At 42.4% G+C, this 23,607-nt stretch overlaps 2 protein-coding genes across 6 annotated transcripts in view; one reads left to right on the top strand and one right to left on the bottom strand.

Moving 5' to 3' along the window:
* The window catches only part of LOC106584283 (ras-specific guanine nucleotide-releasing factor RalGPS2), a 153,201-nt gene that overhangs the window by 76,832 nt on the left and 52,762 nt on the right, over window positions 1–23,607 (top strand). For all 5 annotated transcript variants that reach the window (XM_014169354.3, XM_014169351.3, XM_045706123.2 and 2 more), the window contains exons 7-9: window positions 2,264–2,353; window positions 2,481–2,573; window positions 3,840–3,966. In XM_014169354.3, the coding sequence (XP_014024829.1) occupies window positions 2,264–2,353; window positions 2,481–2,573; window positions 3,840–3,966 (310 nt within the window). The remainder of the gene's footprint in view (window positions 1–2,263; window positions 2,354–2,480; window positions 2,574–3,839; window positions 3,967–23,607) is intronic.
* Window positions 7,788–23,607, bottom strand: part of LOC106584284 (angiopoietin-related protein 1) — a 35,532-nt gene continuing 19,712 nt past the window's right edge. The window contains exons 5-7 of the mRNA XM_014169355.3: window positions 11,354–11,547; window positions 10,112–10,382; window positions 7,788–9,889 (exon numbers count right to left, since the gene is read on the bottom strand). Of these exons, the coding sequence (XP_014024830.1) occupies window positions 9,702–9,889; window positions 10,112–10,382; window positions 11,354–11,547 (653 nt within the window). The 3' untranslated portion in view covers window positions 7,788–9,701. The remainder of the gene's footprint in view (window positions 9,890–10,111; window positions 10,383–11,353; window positions 11,548–23,607) is intronic.

Raw genomic sequence — 23,607 nt, 5'->3', positions numbered from 1 at the left:
ATATACGTTTGGTGAAGTGCATATTTCCTTTGTTTTTCCTGTGGGTAGGTTAGGTGACATCAGCGCTCTAGATCTCTCTGATCCACGCTGATCACTCTGTCTCTCTTTGTCTGTCTCTCGCTTCCTCACTATCTCTCTTTTCCTCTACTCTCTCAGGCTCTCGCTCTCGCTTACATACTTTCTCTCTCAATTCAATTAAATAAATGCTTTATTGGCATGAATGGGTGTTTGCCACTGTTGGCAAAACAATGTATATGAAGTATGACCCAAATGAACAGTATGTGTGACAAACAATTATAATATCAACACAAGCAATTATACTGTACATAAATAATACACAAAAAGGAAATGGCAACAATTGAGAAATTACATCTAGAAGGGGTCATGTACATGACATGGTGGGAGCTATTGTCACTTGTCTTATGACAGGCCAGGACACACTGCAGCAAACTCTACGCTTTCACCTAACAAAATGCTGATTTTTCTCCTCAACATGCAGTTCAAGAGATCCTGAAATTCTTTCTTTAAATTTCAGGAGATAATACCTCTGAGTCATTGGAGCAGTTTAGTATGAAGTGCTGCTCATTCTCGAGTTCACCCAACCCACAGTGCTTACATAGTCTTTCTTCGTAGATCTTCCATGTTTTTCTGTTTTCTATTAGTTTCTCTCTCTCTCGCTCTCTCTCCCCTCCATCTTTCTCTCTCTGGAACACAGTGTACAGACAGCTTTCGACTATAAAAGACTCAGGATGCCTGATATCAGCTTATTTTCCCACCATTACCACTCCTCTTCCTTCCATCTTTCCATTCCCCTTCCCTCCCGCTCTTCCCTTCCCTCTCTCCTGAGGGTGGTTGGACCAGACACTGACCAATTCATTGACCTTATTTGCTTTACTATGAGAGGAGAGCTGTGTGAGTGAGCTCTTGGCCAATTGATATCTCGGTCAGATCTCTTTGTTCTGTCTGAGGGTTATCACACACACACACACACACACACACACACACACACACACACTGACCACATTCTCTTACATACCTTTTATGGGTAGCTGTTGATACATCAGCTGGTGTAGTGTTGCTGGATCATGGGGGAGCAGCGCTCCATCACTTTAAAATGTAATTTAAATATTCACAGAGCTGGTCAAACTATTTTTGCAAATTGAATTCTGATAATTTATGTATGATTTATAGTTAATTACCACAAATTCCATAAAAATTATAGTATGACAAACCATATAAATATTTCTAGCAACCTAGAGGTAGGTAAATGGTGGTTTGTTCCATGTCTTTTCTCTGGCGGTGACGAGAATGATGAAGAGCTGTAGGCTACGTGTGTGCACTGCAGAGGCCGGTCAGAGGCATGACCACTTGGACCAATCAGAACATTGAAAAATAATCAGCAGTTCCTATCCTATTTTTAAAGGGATACCATCCTTATGTCTCAGTTTCCAGTATGAAGGAAGTTAGAAGTAGTTTCACGAACCAATGCTAACTAGTGTTAGCGCAATGACTGGAAGTGTATTTTATTTAACCTTTATTTAACAAGGCAAGTCAGTTAAGAACAAATTGTTATTTACAATGATGGCCTACCAAAAGGCAAAAGGCCTCCTGCGGAGACGGGTTGCTGGGATTAAAAATAAATGAATGGGTATGGGTATCTGCTAGCAAGAAAGGCTAATTGTTTAACACCATCTGCTCTAAAACAGTCATTCAAGAAGATCTAAATGCATATTCCCATGAAACTGATTGTGATCAAATGATTGGCATGCAGATGCCGTTTCGCCGGTAAAATGTAAATAATTATCATTCACGATTGACAGCAATGATGTCCTATTTTGAAACGAGGTACAGTATGCCTAACCTGGAGAGTGAGGGTATTAAAAATAGAAAGTTTCTTCCACCACTGACTGGAGTCTGGTCAACTTTCCTCCATTCCAGTAGCCCTCCTACCCCTCTTCTCCTCCAGTGCTCTTGTTTCCCCCAAAGATCACATTGCAGACAGAACAGCTAATCTGATGAACATTCCCGTTAGTTCAGCTTCTTTGTAGACATTGTGTTGTGATCTGACCTGTGTGATGTAGGCTGAGTCTGTCCTGAAGGAACATTGTACCTGATGTTTAAATAGCTGTTATGTTTAGTCTGCAATCACATGTATGAGTGTGTTTGTCTACTCCGTTGGGAAGTCCTGTTTAACCGTCTGTGTCAGGTGCCATTAATCACTTTGTGCTATGCAGAATAACAAATTGATTGATTGTGTCTCCAGACGACTTTCTGGGTGGTGAGGGAGATCCTTCATGCTCAGACCCTGAAGATCAGAGCTGAGGTACTCAGTCTGTACATCCGAACTGCCAAGGTAAAGGAACACAACACTGTACTCTGTTTATTCTCAACAGATTATTGGTTCATTTCCACATGAGTGGACAATAAACCTATAGTAATGCCTGTGTGTATACATCTCGAGTGTTCTCTGTTCCCAACAGAAACTGTGTGACATAAACAATCTGCATGCAGTGATGGCTGTGGTGTCGGGCCTACAAAGCGCTCCCATCTATAGACTCTCCAAGACGTGGGCGGTGAGTTACTGTGTGTGTGTGTGTGTGTGTGTGTGTGTGTCCATGCATCTCAAAACAATGATCTTTCTCTAACCGCACGCTACAGTTGGTTGAAACAGTGTTAACGGTGTGTTGTAGAGCAGATGCAGATGTACATTGATTGTCTTTATCTCACCAGTCATAAGTCTTTACTGGAATATGTAATGGTTTTGTGTATATGAGGCGTCTGTGCAGAAACTTCAGCGAGAACATTGATTTAACGTGCACTGTCCCTGTAAAACATAAACTCTCATACAAACTCTCACTCACTCTCTCGCACACTGGTCACTCTCTCACTTTATTTCTCTCACACTCTACTCTCGCTTATACTCTTTCTCTCTCACACTCTCGCTCTCTCTCACGCACTCTTTCACTTTCTGGCAAGGCTAAAAACCAGACTTTGCTTGCCGGGTAATGCACGGTATTATATTGCACTCTGAAGTGACCGGAAAATTAATAAATTAGAGTGAATGAAGTTGAATCACAATCAAATCAGATGAAATTTATTTGTCACATACACATGTTTAGCAGATGTTAATGCAAGTGTAGCGAAATGCTTGTGCTTCTAGTTCCGACCATGCAGTAATATCTAACAAGTAATCTACCAATTCCACAACAACTACCTTGTACACACAAGTGTAAAGGAATGAATACGAATATGTACATAAAAATATATAAATGAGTGATGGCCGAACGGCATAGGCAAGATGTAATAGATGGTATGGAGTACAGTATATACATATGAGATGAGTATTGTAGGGTATGAAAACATATAAAGCAGCATTGTTTAAGGTGGCTAGTGATACATTACATCAGGATGGCAAGATGCAGTAGATGGTATGGCGTACAGTATATACATATGAGATGAGTAATGTAGGTTATGAAAACATTATATAAAGTGGCATTGTTTAAAGTGGCTAGTGATACATCTAATTACATCAAGATGTCAAGATGCAGTAGATGGTATGGTGTACAGTATATACATATGAGATGATGTAAACATTATCAATGAGGCCATTCCAGGGAAATTATTCCCAGTTCCCCGCCACAACAATATTCCTGGCTCCAGGCTGGATATTGTGCCTCTTACGTCCAGATTTGAGCTCTTTCCCCCCCTCTTTTTATCCCTTTCTCACTTGCTCCCTTGGCTCTTGCTTTCATATGTTCCCACTTTTGTTTATTTAGTCTGTGAATGTTGAATTCATTCTCTGTATCTGTACAATAATTCAACTCTCTCTGTCTGTGTAGTTGTTGAGTCGGAAGGACAAAGCAACGTTTGAGAGGTTGGAGTATCTCATGGCCAAAGAAGACAACTACAAGCGTCTGAGAGACTACATACGCAGCCAGAGCATGAACTCCTGCATACCATACCTGGGTAAGATGCAGACACTTTCCCGTCGCCATTCTCCCTGCCATTTTACGTAGAAGGACTGAGAAGCTCAGTTGAGGTGGCTTTTTAAAAGGACGTTCTACTCTAAAATGAATGAAAATAAAAGTATACTGACACCATCTAAAATATCATTTCCACCTCTAGAAATGAGCCCAAAAACGTATTGTTACAATTATTTTTAACATATTGGACCATGCATATAGCTTATGCATGGTCCATATTATCAGGTATGCTATTAGCAATCAGCATTATCACCTGTAGCCCAACTGATGCAGGACAGTGGCTAGAAATGAATAGGCTGAAGAATGGGGTTGCCTATCTGCATTGATCCTATTGAGCTAATCATTAGCTAGATCCCCAAATGTAATCTTTTAACTAGTTACAATTCATCAATGATGCTATGACCCAAAAAACTTGCATGAACACAGTGAATATAATGTAGGCCTACCTATTAGGGTAACTTGGGGTAAAACGGCCCCTGCCTGTACCTCACACAAACCACTTAATGTTAAAAGTAAATAATAATCCCCTAACACTTTCCCTGGTTGCCACCACTATTGCTCAACTAAACATTTCATCCGTCTCATCACAATTTAAGTCACTGCTCAAAAATTATTTTGCGGTAGGGTTGCACTTTACCCCAAGTTACCCTACAATTTACTCTCACCTATGCACTCACTGCAAATTGCAGAGCTGTAATGTGCTTAACCATGCCCCTGCTAAAGAAAACTCAGGGTTTAAAATGGTGCATTTTGCACATATTTTGGAGTTGAGAAATAAAGTAGGAATGGAAAGCTGGGTTCCCCACGATTGCATTAAGAATTGTTGTACATTGACTGCTTGTGAGAATGTCTCTCTCCCCATGGCACTCGCCACTTGAATGCGCCTTGAGAGAAATATTTATCTCGCGTAACAACAAGCCGACTAGGTAAATATATAATGGGGTTCTCTGTTTTTACAATTCATTACTCGTTTGCAGAGGAAAAGTAAATGTGAATTTTCTTTCATGTTCCATATTTTTTTGCCGTGCCGGCTAAATGACTGCAGCGGAAACACTGACCATGTGCCGCTCATAGCTGGACAAACACATGAGTCATGGAGAAATCATTAAAAGTCACATGTTATTTATTTTTCCTCTGCTTCATCATTTTATATTTATTCCCCCTTTCTTTCCTTCTTTTCCTCGTTGAGAGCTGGCAGCACAGACTGTCTTACTGAGCACTAACAAGGCCCAGGAATCCCCTATGAACTACAGGGGGAAAACACATCCGTCTTCTCTCGATCGCTCACTTTCTTTCTCTTGTTTTCTCTTGCTCTCTCGCTCTCTTCCCCTCCCTCCCTCCCTCCCTCCCTCCCTCCCTCCCTCCCTCCCTCCCTCCCCCTCCCTCCCTCCCTCCCTCCCTCCCTCCCTCCCTCCCCCCCCCCCCCCCCGCTCTCTCACTGTCTCTCGCTCTGTGTGTGTGGTTGTTTGTTTGTTCTGTTTTTCCTCTGAGGACTAAATGGAAGTTTTCTTATTTTATTAGCTCTAGTAAAACAGGACTCGTCACTCGTGATTCTCTGTAGTTCCTGTTGTGGTAGATATGAATGGGGAAAGGCAGGAATAGTGTTCTCTCTTACAATCACTCCACACTCTGTATACAGTAGAAGCAGCCATATCCTGCGTGTGTGTGTGTGTGTACACAGAGTGTGGAGTGATTGATTGACTTCCCTCTCTGACTGGTATTTTAGTGATGTGTTTCTGCTCTGTTTCCACACTGTGGCTGTGTTGTCCCTCAGTGGAGGGTGTGTGTTCTTGAGTGGAGTGTGTGTTATGTTTTTGTTTTTACCGGCAGTCCTCACAAGGAGTAAAACGTGGAACATTTTGACAAGTGGGGACATTTCGCCGGTCCCCACAAGGAAAACGGCTATTTTAGGCTTAGGTTTAAGGGTTAGGAGTTAAGGTTAGGGTTACAGTTTGAGGTTAAGGTTAGGTTAAGGGTTAGGGGGAAAAAAGATTTTGAATAGGAATCAATTGTTTGCGCCCAACAAGGATAGTAAAACAAACCTGTGTGTGGTGTTCTGTGGAACCCTGCTGCTATGAGAGCTAGAGATTTGTTCATCTGAGCGTGTGCGAACCAGAGATGTATAATACTCATAGAACAAACAGGCAAACGGCTGCTCTGCTAACAGGAGATTGCTTATTTGAGGTAGCTACCTTACAAAACCCCTCAAGCAGTCGAATGCATCCATGGCAGTAGTCATGAGGGGCCTTTGCTCTATGTCAGTTCTGGTACTGGGAAAGAGATTTGGGAATGCCTTCTGAGATATGACAGTCTGGGATATTAGAAGAGGGAATGGGATATAGGAATTGAGTCGTAGGGGAATCTTCAGTTGAAGTGCTGAATCCAGTGTGGCTCAGTTGGTAGAGCATGGCGCCAGCAACGCCAGGATTGTTAGTTTGATTCCCGCGGGGAACAAAAACTATGAAAATGTATGCACTCACTACTGTAAGTCGCTCTGGATAAGAGCATCTGCTTAAATGGCTAAGCAGACTTTCTGTACCGGAAGAGGCGCACACATACACTCCCGCGCACACACTGACCTGAGATTCACACTGTGGTCTGACATTTTGAATGGCAATCAATGGTTTGGTCCCCATTTGGCCTGTTGACATAAGTAGAGGAGTTGGTTGAATTCAATAAGCTGTGTATGTGTCTAAAGGGACACACACATTCAAACCTTATTGAATATAACCACACTTCCACCCCTTTACACGGCAGACCATTACAGAATTGTCTGTTACAGAAGAGTCACCCATGTTCTGAGGCAGATCCCTGGCTGCACAGAATAGTGCCAGGGCCATTGGCGAGATGTCTGTGTGGTGCAGTAGGGTTGGAGCTGGGCTGTGGAGGAACCAATGTAATGGAAATATGAGGGCAAAGTGTCAGATGAGAGAACTACGCCAAGTTGCTATCCAACTCTCCAAACCAACTCTCTTCAATTTCTCTCTGTTTCCATGACCTACAGCCACAGTATTGGAGCCAGAGATACAGCAGCGGTGTGTGTGTGTGTGTGCATGCCTATATATTGTGTGTGTGCATTAGCTCATCATCCTTGCAGTGCTAGCTGTGGTGTGTGTGTGTGGGAAAGACTAACGGCTCCTTAGGGACCTGGTTCAGAGGAGAATCATAACTTTAGGACGCATCTTAGTAAAACTGAAAGCTTAGCATTTTAACACGGAAAGAATGTCCCCCTCCCTCCTTTTTTCATTCCCTGCTCCCCTCCCCTTTTTCTTTTTTGTGTCCTCGCCTTTTTGTCTTCATTCCATTTCTCTGTTGATCACTCTCCTTTTATGTCTCTCGTCTCCCCTCTACTTCAGGATCATCTTTCCCTGTCCTCTCTTTCTCCACTTTCACCTTTTTGTTGTCCTGACTCCTCTCTCTCTGTCTTTCTCTCTCTGTCTTTCTCTCTCTGTCTTTCTCTCTCTGTCTCTCAACTACAGAAATGTGGTTCTCATTGTTCCTCCTCCCGGTTCCTCCTCTCTCCCCCTCTATTCTCCAAGGCTGCATTCTTTCATTATGAACTACTTTATAATGAGAGGTTTCATAAGACTTATCATCCTCCATATTTACTACCGCTCTGTTCCTGATAGCTCCTTCATACAGCGGTATAATCAAACGTATAATGTTTACGCCAGCTGTGACAAAGCAGACTTACTAATTTGACTAACTGTCCTGGAAAATGTTACTTTGTTTGTTGGCCATAGGGTGGTTGGGTGAGAAACGGAGAGAGTGAGATGGTGTGAATGAGAAGTCGTGAGAGCAAAGGGTATTTAAAAATGGTTTTATTTAGTATAGAGCTGCATGGAAACTGATGTCAGAGCAGGGCAGCTATTCACCTTCGTCAACTTGACGTTCGTCTCTGTGTTTGTGTGTTGGAGAATTACCAATATGGATTGTTTAGGGCCGATACCGATTTTTTTTATTTTTTTAGGCTGATATCCAATATCATTACATTTTAAAATTTGGATGACAAAATTTCCCAGAGACAGCCGTGTATGCATTAATTTAAAAATCAAACAATACATTTTGACATTCGTTTTTACCAATCTAACTACATAACACAATTACACCATTACAAGTCAGATGGTTCGTTGCAGAAAATGGTGCATGTTCAAAATGATAACCAGCTAAATGACAACTAGCTTGTTACATTGGCTATTAGCTCCTATTTGTTATCTTAGCTACATTTTTATCTAGCTAGCATACTAGCTAATATAGCTAGCTAGCTAACACCACAGATGAAAGGGTTAGTTCTGATCTTTGCTAACAGGTCACATAGCTAGCTTGCTTATTGCATGCATGTCCGGGCATGTCGACACAAGCCTAATTATTAGTTAATTAACTAAACTAATATTTGCCACAGGAGTTCGATTTTGGTCACTGTGTCAATTCATCCATTTCTCAATACTACACCTTTCTGTTGGAGAATGAGCTAGCTTGCTGCTTACTGCTACTGATTTTCCCAGCTAGACATTCCTTGGCATTGTGCAGTGCTCGTGGCTGAGGCGTTGAGTGGTGGCTGGCATAGCAGCAGCTTTGCTATGTAGAGGGACTATCGGCAAAGCCGATAGAGAAGGGCCAATAGCCGATTAGACTAGAAACAGCCAATATCGGCCCGATATATCGGCTCAGCTGATTTATCGGTTGTTCTGTGTGTGTGTGTGTGTGTGGGGAGCTCTTAACAGGAATAAACAGAATGGCCATACTGGGGCTAAATAGAGCAGGGCGTGACTATAACTATGCTCATTATAAATATGTTGATAAATAACAGAAGTGAGAGATGGCAGGGAGACCATGGAGGAAACATTTGGGTTGAGCAGAATCATACGTCTTAAATTAACTCTCACAAATAAAGCCCAATATATTTACATGCCAAAGCGAGTTGGGATGTTCCCACGTCACAAAGCACATTGTTAGAGTCCATTTCCTCTCAGTGCTTGTGGGAACCCTGAAACGACAAGCCCAAACAAAACAACAAAGTAATATGTACATGAAGACCATACCAAGTCCTGTATGCCTGGGGGGAGGTGCATGCCTCTCAACCCCTTTTGACTGTGGTACATTCTCATTTTGATTTTAACCAATGACATCATAAGGAACTTGTAATTAAATCCTTATTACGCTGTGAAGAAAGGCATTCACTAGCAACTCACTTAGCAACAAACCCCGCTGGAGACAAACAAAACAGAACAACAAAATGAACTATTTTTTTTCCCCAGTAGGATTTAGGCTGTAAGTCATCTCAAATTCCTAAAGTAATCTCCTTCATAGCGTATTGAACTGTGACATGGTGGAGTAGCATACTGTATATATAGACTGTTGTAGAAAGCAGTGGCAGCTAGCTCTGTGTTAGAGTCCATACTCTGGCTGTCCACTGCTATCTGTCACAGCATTATCTGGCCATGTTAGAGAGGACTCAATAGGAGCACAGCTGAAACATGGCAGAAAGCTGTGTCTTCTATCCAGAGAGGGTAAAAAATAACCAGGGTTTCCATTTTGGGCATTGACTGTTGAAATCGAATTCTCTTCTCCACTTGAAAATGGAAGGATGGAGTGTGGCGATGAAGGGTAGCTTGGTAGAGAAGCTGAGAGGGGTCAGGAGTGGGAGGGGTAGGGTGGTAGGGGTCATGATGGGTCAAAGGTCATGGTGTAGGTAGGGGGATGGAGCCTGCTCCAGGCTCAATCGATAGGTCGGATCATCATGCGGACAGACTTGAGGGAGTAGAACCCTCCTCCGTACTCGGCCCAGAACATTCCATCCTGGAACTTACTGCGGTAAACCCCTCCGCTGTACCATACGCCGTTCAGGTTGGTCTGGCCACAGGCGTTGTACCACCAGCCGCCCTTATGGAAGTGAGCACAGTTACCTAGGGAGGGGAGAGGAGAGGAGGGGGCTTAGTGGTACAGCATATTCTAGTGCTAGGTGTCACTTGAGCAGGGATGTTAGAGAAATGGACCAAAGTACAAAGAAGCTTGTGAAACGGTATGATTGGGAGACTAGTATTGTAGCATAGTAGTGTGTTAGCGTACAGCATTGTACTTGTATTCTAGCGTAGATCCCTATTTTGGCACACTGTCTTGTGTTTTACCTGAGAAAGCGTCCTTGTCCCTGTCCAGCGTGGTGAACATTTTCCCATTGTGGCTGCTGAGGGAGTCTCCAGCGTTTCCCTGGTAGGTGCCCAGTCTCAGGCGGTACCCCTCACTCTCAGGCTCCAGGTGGAAGCTGCTGTACTCAGCATACACCTTCTTTCCCACCCAGTCCTCCAGCTCTACCAGCAGCCTGTAGTCCCCCTGCTTCCCTAGGTTATAGATGTTCTCCAGACCCAGCCAGTACTCACTGTCAATGTTCCCAAAGCCTTTCTGTAGGGCACACACACACACACACACACACACACACACACACACACACACACACACACACACACACACACACGCAGGTTATAATATAGATGCTTTCCAGTCTCCAAGGGTTTCTAATGAATGGTTACAGGACAGTGAGTTGTGTGGTGGTTGTGTAGTGTCCCAGCTAAAGCTTTTGGAATGCTGCTTTCACCCACTAACTAGCCTAACAAACCGCACCGTTTCTAGTCAGCAGCAAAAGGAACCACACCTGTGTCTGTAGACAGTCTAAATAGTCCCGCTCAGAGGACAAAGAGAGAGTAGACTTCAGTAATATGATTATACGCTGCATCATTGTGTTAAAGGAAACCAGACCTTCAGAATCAATGGAACAGAATTGAATCAGTTCCCTGTTGGAGACGATAATGTGTCAAAGTTCTGCCTTCCCAGTCAAGGTGAATTACTGGCTGTGGCAGGGGAGAAAGTCTATGGGGGCTACATACACTGTCACACACACACTGTCTCACACACACACACACTGCTGGGTGATTTGGGACCAGATGAGATCTCAGTGATGATGACGAGAGGAAAGCGGGAGGGATGGAGGAAGAGAGAGGAGGCAAGGAGTCTGATTTCCTCACCTGCCTTTGGGGGTATAATGGTTGTGTGTGTGTGTGTGTGTGTGTGTGTGTGTGTGTGTGTGTGTGTGTGGCTCCGTGCCAGGGCTTTCTCCAGAGTGATGGGGTGTGTTAGCAGCCCCAGAATGTGGTGGGGAGTGGGCTTGGTTATGTTACGTAGGAGGGGAGATAAGGGGAACATCAGCCCCTCCCTCCATGTCCCTACTGGGGTCACAGCTGGGTGGCTTCTGGTTGGAGGTCAGAGGGAAAGGGCTGGACTTAGCCCCAATGGCTCAGTGCTTAAGAATATACATACTTATCCAGATGTTTATGTTCGGTGTGTGTCAGTGCGCATTATCATCTGCGCTATAGTACCTTGTAATTCTCCCAGTTCCTGAAAAAGTTGACCGATCCGTCCTTCCTCCTCTGTAGCACAGTCCAGCCTCCGTTGTCTAGGCCGTGTTCACACCAGGCCTGGATCAGCCGGTCACTGCCTTCGGACTTAAGCAGGTACATCCCACTGGTGCTGTGGCCTGCCTGGCGCACCTGGTAGCAATCCTTAAATGGACCTGGAAGAGGGGGAGGGAGAACTGGGTCAGTGCCTGCATCCAATATGGCACCCTATTCCCTATATAATGCACTTGTTTTGACCAGAACCCAAAGCCAGTGTGTCTCCTCTGTTAGTACTGCTTCTATTATGTAACATCCTCTTCACTAATCTCCATACTATATCTTGCCTCAGGTGAACAAGATGTCTTCTTTCATCACACACACGCTAAATACATTATGTACCCCCACTGGGCAGACAGAGAGACCGAGACAGAGAAAGGAAGGCATCGCTTGCCAAGACCTCCTAGCTTAGGGGGATGGGTACGAGTAGTTACGATGCTGGAGCAGTTCGTGAGCCCCTTTCCTGCCCAGATCACCATGCAGCCTTATGTAGCCAGCCAGCTCAGTACCTAGCTCCCCAGCTGTATCTAAACCCTGCTTATTTCCTCCTCCTGTGTGAATGATATGTATTGAGAAGCCATGAAGACAGGCTTTGTGTGGGGGACCTCCGGGGCCCGAGGCACACAGAAGATAGTTTTCTCAGCTGTGTGTGTGTACAGGGAGGACAGAGCCACTGTAGTGCCTCATACACATACCTAAAACCTCACAGAACCGGGATATATTATTCCAGTAACCATACGTCTTCATCTAGACCACTTCTGTCTTGAGAGGCTTTCTTTCTGTCTATAGCTCTCTTGGACTCTTTCATTCTCTCTCCCCCTCTCTCTCCAAGTAAAAAAAACAGGGGAATATCTAATGTGGCCCTAGTGGTTTGAGCAGGGATTGGCCCATCCACAGTGTGGTGTTGGTCTGTGTATTGAGGTGAACCGGCCATGTGTATTTTGAGAGCTAAACCATCAACAGAAGAGGATTCAACCTGGCTCCACTCATCCTCAGAGATTCATGATAGATGATCGTGTTGCGTTTCCTCACAGAGCAGGAACAATTAATCGCTTTCTCTCTCTTGTTGCTTTTGGGACCAAATAAACTGTCCAGAACGAAAGGAGATGAGTAGATTTATTTGGGCTACGTTTCAGAGTGGAGGAGCTCTGATATGATGTGTATGATTTAGATGTCTGTGATACTGTCTCTCTTTCAGTGGGCCATCCGGGGAGGGCCCGTGTGGCTCAGTTGATAGAGCATGGCGCTAGCAACGCCAGGGTTGTGGGTTCGATTCACACAGACGACCAGTACGAGAAATGTATGTACTCACTTATTGTAAGTCGCTCTGGATAAGTGTCTGCTATATGACTACAATGTAAATGTAAAATTAACTCTGAATTTCATTAAAAAATAAAAATGGAGAAATATTTTAAAGTAATCCTTTTTAGATGAAACAATATTAACTTCTTTGGGCTCAAATCCCGTTAACGGGATCGATTTGATAACATCACGTGAAATGGCAGAGCGCCAAATTCAAAATCAATTATAAAAAATATTTTACTTTCATACATTTATAAGTACAACACACCAAATTAAAGCTTAACTTCTCGTTAATCTAGGCACCGTGTCAGATTTCAAAAAGGCTTTACGGCGAAAGCAAACCATGTAATTATCTTAGGACAACGCCAGCATACCAACACATGAAAATCAGATTTCAACCCGCCAGGCGCAACACAAAAGTCAGAAAAAACGATTTAATTCATACCTTACCTTTGAAGAACTTCTTCTGTTGGTACTCCAATATGTCCCATAAACATCACAAATGGTCCTTTTGTTCGATTAATTCCGTCGTTATATCTCCAAAATGTCCATTTATTTGGCGCATTTGATTCAGAAAAACACCAGTTCCAACTCGCCCAGCATGACAACAAAATATCTCATAAGTTACCTGTAAACGCTGTCCAAACACTTGAAACAACTTTCCTAATACAACTTTATGTATTTACCGTAAATAATCGATAAAATTTAAGACGGGATAAACGGTGTTCAATACCGGATAAAAACAACGTGAGGCGCATGACCTGGAGCGCGCATCAAAACATTAGAGAGCACTCGGCTGGACCCTCGTTCTGAACTGCCATACTTCTTCATTTCTCTAAAGAAAAACATCAACCAATTTCTAAAGACTGTTGACATCCAGTGGAAGCGATAGGAACTGCAAGCAAGTGCCTTATAAATCTAGATACACATAGAAGATTCATTGAAAACACTGTCACCTCAACAAAACAAAAAAATCCTGGATGGTTTGTCCTCGGGGTTTCGCCTACCAAGTAAGTTCTGTTATACTCAGACATAATTTTAACAGTTTTAGAAACTTGAGAGTGTTTTCTATCCAAATCTACCAATTATATGCATATCCTAGCTTCTGGGCCTGAGTTGCATGCATGGTTCTCACCCCCTTTCATAGACTTACACAGTAATTATGATGACTTCCAGAGGACATCCTCCAACCTGTCAGAGCTCTTACAGCATGAACTGACATGTTGTCCATCCAATCAAAGGATCAGAGAATGAATCTCGTACTGAAAGCATAAGCTACAGCTAGTTTGCACTGCAGTGCATCAAATGTGGTGAGTAGTTGACTCAAAGCGAGAGAGAGATAATAGTTGATCAGTTTTGAACAAATTAATTTCTTCAAAAATGAAAGAAGCAGCCGTTTTATTTTGTTTATTTCTCTTAGTTTACCTTTCACTTACTTAGCTACCTAATGCAGCTTATTTAGCCTACTCAACAACCTGTTGGATAGCCAACACTGCAAGTCTTCCAACTCAAGGTCTTCCAACTCAAGCTTTCAGTTGTATTAATTTATTGCTGCCGGCGCCCAACGGTGTAACTGCTAAACTGCTTGCTGTACACTGTATTGTGTAATTGTACACTATAGTGTCCACATGGATTTGATTGTGGGTTTACTAACGTGTTAGTTCTAGTAGCCATGTTGATTATGACGTTAGCTAATATGGTGACAGCAATGTAGGCTGTGTAGTGGTTTTTCCAAACAAATGGAAAAGGTTAGCAGAGAGGTCGTCACTGGTCCAAAAAGTTGGAGAAGCTAGCTAATGTTAGCTAGCTAGGTTAATTGAGGCTGCAGTGCATGCGCTTCCTCATTCTTATAATAACAACAAATCCATTCAGAATATTAAGTAGCAGCCTAGCTGTTGGTCATTGTAGCCTATCCTTCTCCTTAAATGTTTAATTCCATCTTCCATTAACACTAGAACCTCCTGGCCGTTCAACTTGTAAGTAACAGCTAGAGAACGTTGAGAGCGTTGCCTGGTGTTCCATTTAGTATACACATCAGATGCATATCAACCCTTAAGGTTTGCAAACATATGCACCAAGTCTTGATAAATAGTGCATAAACAATTGTAACCCACGAATTGCATGAAGAAATATATCCATGTAAGAATATAACAATAGTTATTTGTTTAGAGAGTCAAGGATAGTTTTTGTATAATTCTACAAAGTCCTTGTGAAAAAATTTGGCCTAAATACATTTCATATATGCTATTGGAAGAATAATGCTTTGTTTGTGTTGATAAAGGTCTTGGGTAACATTAGAAACCTAAAAAAAACAATTATTTCAAAGAACAATAGCATTTTCAATATTTTGCTTAAGTAAAAATACTTTAAAGTACTACTTAAGTAGTTTTTTGGGGTTATCTGTACTTTACTATTTATATTTTTGACAACTTTTACTTTCACTCATCAGACTGTTAATTTAATATTTTCTATAGCCTAACTCTTGTGTGAAATTAGTGTAATAACTATCTATAGCCACTATAATAACTCTACCTACATGTACATAATTACCTCGACACCGGTGCCCCCGCACATTGACTCTGTACCAGTACCCCCTGTATATAGCCTCCCTATTGTTATTTAATGTGTTGTCTAATTATTTGTTATGCTTATCTCTTACTTTTTTTTGTTGATTTTCATAACTGCATTGTTGGTTAAGGGCTTGTAAGTAAGCATTTCACTGTAAGGTGTTGTAACCTGTTGTATTCGGCGCATGTGACAAATAAGATTTGATTTGAAAAAAAAATTGTGTTTTGTTTCGGTGTAGTTTCGTTAGGCCAGCTGTGCAGGCTGACTGGTGTCGTTTGTTTCTCCTTGCTCATCAACTTTGATATAGTCACGGCTGCAACACGTAGCATGTTTTCGTTTCCCTTATAATAAATTTGATTAGTAATGGCGTTATAGTAAATAAAATAGACCCGTAAAAGAGAATGGTGTCAACCCGCAAGGTCAAATTTTTTTACATGAGCACCAACGATAATAAATCGGCATAACCAAAATCATCATTCCACTATTTTTGTTCTAAATTAAATCAACCTTTTCACTCACCCTCCTTATCATTCAGTTAGGCCTAATGTCATTTTTATTGTGAAGAAACGGTCACAATTGTCATCCATTTGTCATTCATTCAGTGAGGAAAGAGACTCATTAGCGCCTGGCCTTGGTACCAGTGTCCTACAGAACATTGTCTTGGTGGGTTAAGTTGGGAATAGGTATTAAAAAAACAGGATCTGAAGACTTTTCTGTTTTGATTTGAACAAATGTAAAATACAAACAGGGAAGGAGCAGGACATTGTGCTTTTGGGGGGGGGGGGGGGGGGGGCACGCTATGGCAGTTCTAGTGTTAGATATCTCCTAAAGTTTGCAACACATGGAGGCTACAGTCATCGAGCCTATTGCCGTTTTGATGACAACAACAAGCTCTACTCTAGTGGAAAGCAAAAGCAGCAGCATAAATTATATGTGTGTCTCGCTCTCTTGCAGCAGTCGCGTTCGGATCTGTACGGGCCCTTCCGGACAAGTCAGTTAAAATTACATACCAGAGACCATCATATCAGATCTGACCCAGACCCTTGACATTATTTAGAATTCTGGATCCGGATCTGCTCTGGTCCCGGGTTGTGTTTTGGGTATTCGGGTAAAGATGGATCCATGAAGACTGTGTGTGCGTGTGATCAGGGGTGTATTAATTCTGCCTATTCTGTTGCAAAGCAATTTCTTAAACGAACGCAAACGCAATGGGGATGGACCTACCTGAATTCTAATGGAATCTCCAATAGCAACTGTTTGGCCTAATGATTACACCCCAGATCTGCTGGATTCAGGCACGAGTGTGCAAGGCAGTATTAAATGTATCATTGTCATCTTGATTACTCCAATTTGTCTCTCTCTAGACCTATGCACCTACATTATAAACTTTCATTTGTAGGCTAGGTTGTAGCAACCTCATGATGGGTGTAGGGCGCATTCGAGTATCATGTAGTCCTCGAATTTGTAGCTCTTGCGTTAGCTCCTATAACTGATGCCTAAACTCTAATCGTGGTCAGAGGTTGTGCGCTGTGGACGACCACCACACGTATCCAAGTGGAGATGTCAGTCATGTGAAGTTTGTGCTGCTGTAACATTCAGCTATAGAGCACAGCACCACCGTAGAGAGGCAGCTGTATGCATAATCAGAAATCTTCAACACACGCTGTCCCTCTATTCCTCTGAAAGTGGGGCCCTAGTCATCACAACCCCTCCATCCCCTCTCCCCTTCTACTTCCCTCCGTCCCACTCCCTCATTCCCTACCAACCGGCCTTTCTCTCAATAGACTCTTTCTAAATGTAGCCCCTTCCCTCTTTTCTCTTCAGTCCTTTCAACTGCCAATAGTCCCACTATTGTTAGTGCAGGAAACGGCTGCTCTGCCTGAAGGAGCTGGAGGCTCACTGGTCTGACACTGACATCACACACTGACATCACACACTCCACACAGGGCTCCACTTAGACTTCTCTGGAGGCTCTTTAAGCTGGGCACAGGGCCAGTAGTTACAACACTCACTATACTGGATGAGTGTATATATATAGACACTTAGTTCAACTCAGATCACACACGCAGACAGATGGCAGGCGGTACTATTTGACAGAGATGTCTGACTTCACATCAGGGAGAAGTCTGCTGTGAACAATGACCTCTTCTATCATGGTTTAAGTGCTTGCTAGCTTTTGCTGTTATAACATTTGACTACTAAAAGGTTGTAGACCATTGTTGTTGGCTATTATTACAGTGAGGTTGTTTCCTGTGATGGCTAATGGTAGGAAAACTGTAACAGATTAACCAGAGACGAGGTTAAAATGTCTGTCAAACATGACCCCTAGATCTCCCTCTGTGTTTATTGTATTGCACCTATTGACCTGGTACAGTACAGACAGAGTTATGGCCCTACAGTGCACTTAGCTGAAGGGTTTAAATAATGCAGACCCCAGCTGGCCCACAGCAGGCCTGAGAGGGGCCGATAGAGGAAGGTAGTGGCAGTTTGATCTGAAGATTACAGTCTCAGGCTTTCCTCTCCAATCCACTTTACCCAAAAACAGACCAGAGATTATTTTGTCCTCAGTAATCATATGCTCCGTCTGTCTTCTCAGTTTCACCTCACTCCTACCCCAGGCCATATATGAAAGCCCTTGCTCATTCTTCTAGTGCAGAGGTACTCAACTACTATTTGAGAAGGTCCGGTCACGCAATTTTCCTAGATGGCAAAGGTCCTAGATGGATATTGTCATTTATCAGCACAGTAACAAACCCCCACCTTGCAACCCATGTGACCTCAAGCTGATCAAACTGTTCACACCCCTGTTGTTGGCGGGGAGAACATTTGGCAATTTTTTAATACTCCTTTCCCGCAATTCGACACATTTTGCCATGGGGCGGAGAGAAATGATTGTAGTTTAAAGCTAATTTCCTGCAATTTACACATTTTGTGTGTTCATATGATGCCGGAATGACTCAACAAATTCAATGGGGGCCCCCTGGGGGTGAGTCCCCTGGGCACGTAATCTGGCCATGATCACTACGAGATTTAGATAGCTAAATAGCTGGTTAGACTAAGTTACCTAACATGACCAGCTGTTGATCAACTGGACATTTCTGACAGGTTAAAATTAGCTCTATAATGTCTGTAAGTGAATGACATAAGAGGAAAACTGCCCGTACACTACCAAATTTCGAAATTGCACTTTGCACGTTCTACTATTACAACTCTCAACTGCAGAAAGTTTTTAAAGCCTGACTGAGTTCCTAAAGTGTGTGTGCGCGCTGCATTCGGAAAGTATTCAGACCCCTTCACTTTTTCCACATTTTGTTATGTTACAGCCTTCTTTTAAAATTGATTAAATAAAAAATGTCACTCATCATTCTACACACAATACCCCATAATGACAAAGCAAATACAGGTTTGCCTAGTTAAATAAAGGTTAAATGATTATCATATTTATTTTATATGGTGGTGGCAGCATCATACTGTGGGGATGTTTTTCAGCGACAGGGACTGAGAGACTAGTCACGATTGCGGGAAAGATGAACGGAGCAAAGTACAGAGATCTTTGAAAACCTGCTCCAGAGTGCTCAGGACCTCAGACTGGGGCAAAGGTTCACCGTCCAAAAGAACAACGACCCAGCCAAGACAGCGCAGGAGTGGCTTTGGGACAAGTCTCAATGTCTTCAAGTGGCCCAGCCAGAGCCCGAAATTGAACTCGATCAAACATCTCTGCAGAGACCTGAAAAAAGAGCTGTGCAGCGACCCCATCCAACCTGACAGAGCTTGAGAGGATCTGCAGAAGAATGTGAGAAACTCCACAAATACAGGTGTGCCAAGTTTGTAGAGTCATAACCTAGAAGACTTGCAGCTGTAATCGCTGCCAAAGGTGCTTCAACAAAGTACTGTGTAAAGGGTCTGAATACTTATGTAAATGTCATATTTTATTTTTTATACACTTGCAAAAACTTCTAATAACCTGTTTTTTTTCTTTCATCGTGGTATTGTGTGTAGATTGATGAGGGAAAGAAAAAAACATTTAATCCATTTTCAAAATGTGGAGAAGTCTGAATACTTGCACTGTATACTGATACAATTTACATTGCATGTAGTAGTCCAACAGCACAAGGAATGAATTGTTTGAACACGTTCTTCTTAGGCCATGGGCATTCTGAAGCACTGGCCAGAGGGAAGCCTCTCCAACTGAGGCTGTAGCGGGTGGGAGGGAGGGGTCGCCAGTGACTTCTTTTTGGTTTCCTTGTGGAACAGACTGCTCAAATGGGAGATTACATACCACTGTCATATTGAACGTGTGGATGCTCTCCACCAAGCTGCTGTACACCCTCTCCAGAACATCCTGGCAAGCCCCAAACCACTTCAATTTCCTGATTTAAAAACAAGCTTTGGCTTGCTTTTAAAAATATGCAATCTGCTTTCTCTGTAAAACTCAGCTTGTTATCAATTTGTGTCCCTAGGTATTGGAAGCGCTTAATCACCTCCACTGATTGGTCGTTCAGAGAGAGTGGTTGGGACATTGGCAAGTTGTTGCCATTGATGATCAGCCCGTTTGTCTTTTCCACATTGATGTGGAGGGCACTTGACCGGCACAGCTTTTTAAGGTTCTTGGTCTGTTTAAAATAGCTGTCCCCATCTGACGTAGCATCTTTAAAAATGAGTCCTACCAGAGCCAAGTCATCCGCGTACTTGAAAAGGCTCACATTGTTTCCTTGGATCTTTGTCTCATTAGTGTAGATAGAGAACAACAACGGTGAAAGGACACACCCTGGGGCACCCCTGTGTTCAGGGTCAGTTCATCAGAGAGTGCCCCATTCATGAGGACCCTCTGTGGGTGGTCAGTTGGTCATTGATCCGGGCCTTCTGAGTGGCACAGTGGTCTAAGGTACTGCATCGCCATGCTTCACGGTTGGGATGGTGTTCTTCGGCTTGCAAGCCTCCCCCTTTTTCCTCGAAACATAGCGATGGTCATTATGGCCAAACAGTTCTATTTTTGTTTCATCAGACCAGAGGACATTTCTCCAAAAAGTACAATCTTTGTCCCCATGTGCAGTTACAAACCGTAGTCTGGCTTTTTTATGGCGGTTTTGGAGCATTGGCTTCTTCCTTGCTGAGCGGCCTTTCAGGTTATGTCGAAATAGGACTCGTTTTACTGTGGATATAGATGATACATTTGTACCTGTATCCTCGAGCATCTTCACAAGGTCCTTTGCTGTTGTTCTGGGATTGATTTGCACTTTTTGCACCAAAGTACGTTCATCTCTAGGAGACAGAACGCGTCTCCTTCCTGAGCTGTATGACGGCTGCTTGGTCCCATGGTGTTTATACTTGCGTACTGTTTGTACAGATGAACGTGGTACCTTCATGCATTTGGAAATTGCTCCCAGGGATGAACCAGACTTGTGGAGGTCTACAATTCTTTTTCTGAGGTCTTGGCTGATTTCTTTTGATTTTCCCATGATGTTAAGCAAAGAGGCACTGAGTTTGAAGGTAGGCCTTGAAATGCATCCACAGGTCTGTCTGTAGTCTGTCTGTAAACAATTGTTGGAAAAATTACTTGTCATGCCCAAAGTTGATGTCTTAACCGACTTGCCAAAACTATAGTTTGTTAACAAGAAATGTGTCAAGTGGTTGAAAAACGAGTTTTAATCACTCCAACCTAAGTATATGTAAACTTCCGACTTGAACTGTATATCGCAAAATTTTATTTTGTTTTGTCTAACAATTCAAACAATTCACACAGGTGATCTCAGGGCCATTACGTCATGGCTTAAGGCTGTAACGTAACAAAATGTAAAAAAAGTGAAGGTCTGAATACTTTCCGAATGCACTGATATAAATAAATATTTTCCAAATATGCCCACTCTTCCTGGTTCTGCCATCCATCAGACTAGAGACTGACACATCGACACGACTCATATCCAAATCTGCAGGCTTCTATCAAAATGAATGGAAAAGATGGGCACCATCCAGCCATGTACAGTACCTGTCAAAAGTCTACTCAGTCAAGGGTTCTTTATTTTACTATTTTCTACATTGTAGAATAATAGTGAAGACATCAACTATGGGTGGCTACTTTGAAGAATCTTAAATATAAAATCTATTTTGATTTGTTTAACACTGTTTTGGTTACTACATGATTCCATGTGTTATTTCATAGTTGTGAATTCTTCACTATTATTCTACAATGTAGAAAATAGTAAAACAAATAATAATAATAATAATACACCTTGAATGAGTGTCAACTTTTGACTGGTACTGTATATGTATAGTGTGTGTGTGTGTGTGTATGTATATATATATATATATATACAGTGCCTTCAGAAAGTGTTCATACCCCTTGATTTATTCCACATTATGTTAGTCTGAATTCAAAATGGATTAAATTGTTTTTTGTTCTCATACATCTACACACAATACCCAATAATGACAAAGTAAGAACGTTTTTTTTTCTTCTAGACAATCATTTCCAGGTCTTGCCATAGATTTAAATCAAAACTGTAACTTTGACTCTCAGGAACATTCACCTTCTTCTTGGTAAGCAACTCTAGTGTAGATATGGCCTTGTTTTAGGTTATTGTCCTGCTGACAGATGAATTCATCTCTGTCTGGTGGAACGACTGAACCAGGTTTTCCTCTAGGATTTTGCCTATGCTTAGCTCCAATCCAATTATTTTTTGTATCCTGTTAAACTCCTAAGTCCTTAACGATTACAAGCATACCCATAGCATGATGTAGACACCACTATGCTTGAAAATATGGAGAGTGGTACTCAGTAATGTATTGGATTTGCCCCAAACAACACTTTGTATTCGGGACAAAAAGTGAATTGCTTTTTTTGCTGTATTTATTTAGTGCCTTGTTGCAAACTTGCGTGTTTTTGATTATATATATTTTTTATTCTGTACAAGATTCCTCCTTTTCACTCTGTCATTTAGGTTAGTATTGTGGAGTATCTACAATGTTGTTGATCCATCCTCAGTTTTCTCCTATCATAGCCGTTAAACTCAAAATAAATTAAAGTCACCATTGACCTCATGGTGAAATCCCTGTGTTTTGAAATACATTTGCTCGACTGAGGGACCTTGCAGATAATTGTATGTGTGGGGTACAGAGATGAGGTAGTCATTCAAAAATCATGTTAAACACTATTTTTGCACACAGTCATGCAACTTATTATGTAACTTGTTAAGTACATGTTTGCTCCTAAACTTATTTAGGCTTGCCATAACAAAGGAGTTTAATACTTATTTACTCAATACATTGTTTTTCATTTTTTATTCGTTTGTAAAAATGGCTAAAAACATAATTCCGCTTTGATATTATGGGGTTTTGTGTGTAGGCACAAAATCTCAATTTAAATTCAGGTTGTAACACCATAAAATGTGAAAAAAGTCAAGGGATGTGAATTCTTTCTGAAAGCGCTGTATATATTTATTTTAAGCTGGGACCGGCGGTCCATATTGACCCCGTTCTGGGTCTGGTCCGCATGTTCAGTATGGCTGTTCTAGTGAGTGAGTGTTGCAGTGAGTTCATTGTCAGCCATCTGTTTGTTTAAGCCCTCTCTGCGGTCTTCAAACCAAATCTCCAGTCATAATAAAATGCTCCTACCCAATCTTTCAAAGAGGGATTTCCAAGAAGCATTATGACCCTGCAAATTGGTTTCATGCTGAAAATGATCTCACTCACATGGGAGATGTTGTGATTTTTGTGGGAACTAGTCAGGAGAGCAAGTTGAGTCAGATAAGGAGAGCATCTCTTAGCTTCCTGCAGTCTCTAATTTACTGCTTCTGTCTGACTGTAATCTGGGCCTGGCCCACCAGATGGGTTTGATTTGAGTATATACTGTATAGTGTGTGTGTGTGTGTGTGTGTGTGTGTGTGTGTGTGTGTGTGTGTGTGTGTGTGTGTGTGTGTGTGTGTGTGTGTGTGTGTGTGTGTGTGTGTGTGTGTGTGTGTGTGTGTGTGTGTGTATAGGCCTATTTGCTTGCACATACATTTTCTAATTTCCATGCAGCTATATTTATCGGGGGCTGCGTCCAGGTTTTTATGATTGTTTTCAGCGGTGTGTGTTTGCTGTGGGTGTCTGGTCAGTGATTAACTGCAGGTAGAGCTCTCTATCCCCACTGTATATCTGCCTGTTCTCAGAAAAGGCTTACTTAAACAGGCCCATATGCTGAAAAATGCCTACCTCATCCACCAAGAGCGAAGATCATATACCCAGGTTGTAGCCTGGCACCCAGCAGCCAGCTGTGTGAATGTGTTTGTGACTTTGCGTGCCTCTGTACCTGCTCAGTGATGGACTGCAAG

The sequence above is a fragment of the Salmo salar genome, chromosome 23 (genome assembly GCF_965601325.2).
Source record: "Salmo salar chromosome 23, fSalSal1, whole genome shotgun sequence".
NCBI lineage: Eukaryota > Metazoa > Chordata > Actinopteri > Salmoniformes > Salmonidae > Salmo > Salmo salar.
Note: the sequence above shows the minus strand (reverse complement) of the source record. Positions and strands in the feature narration are given on the sequence as shown.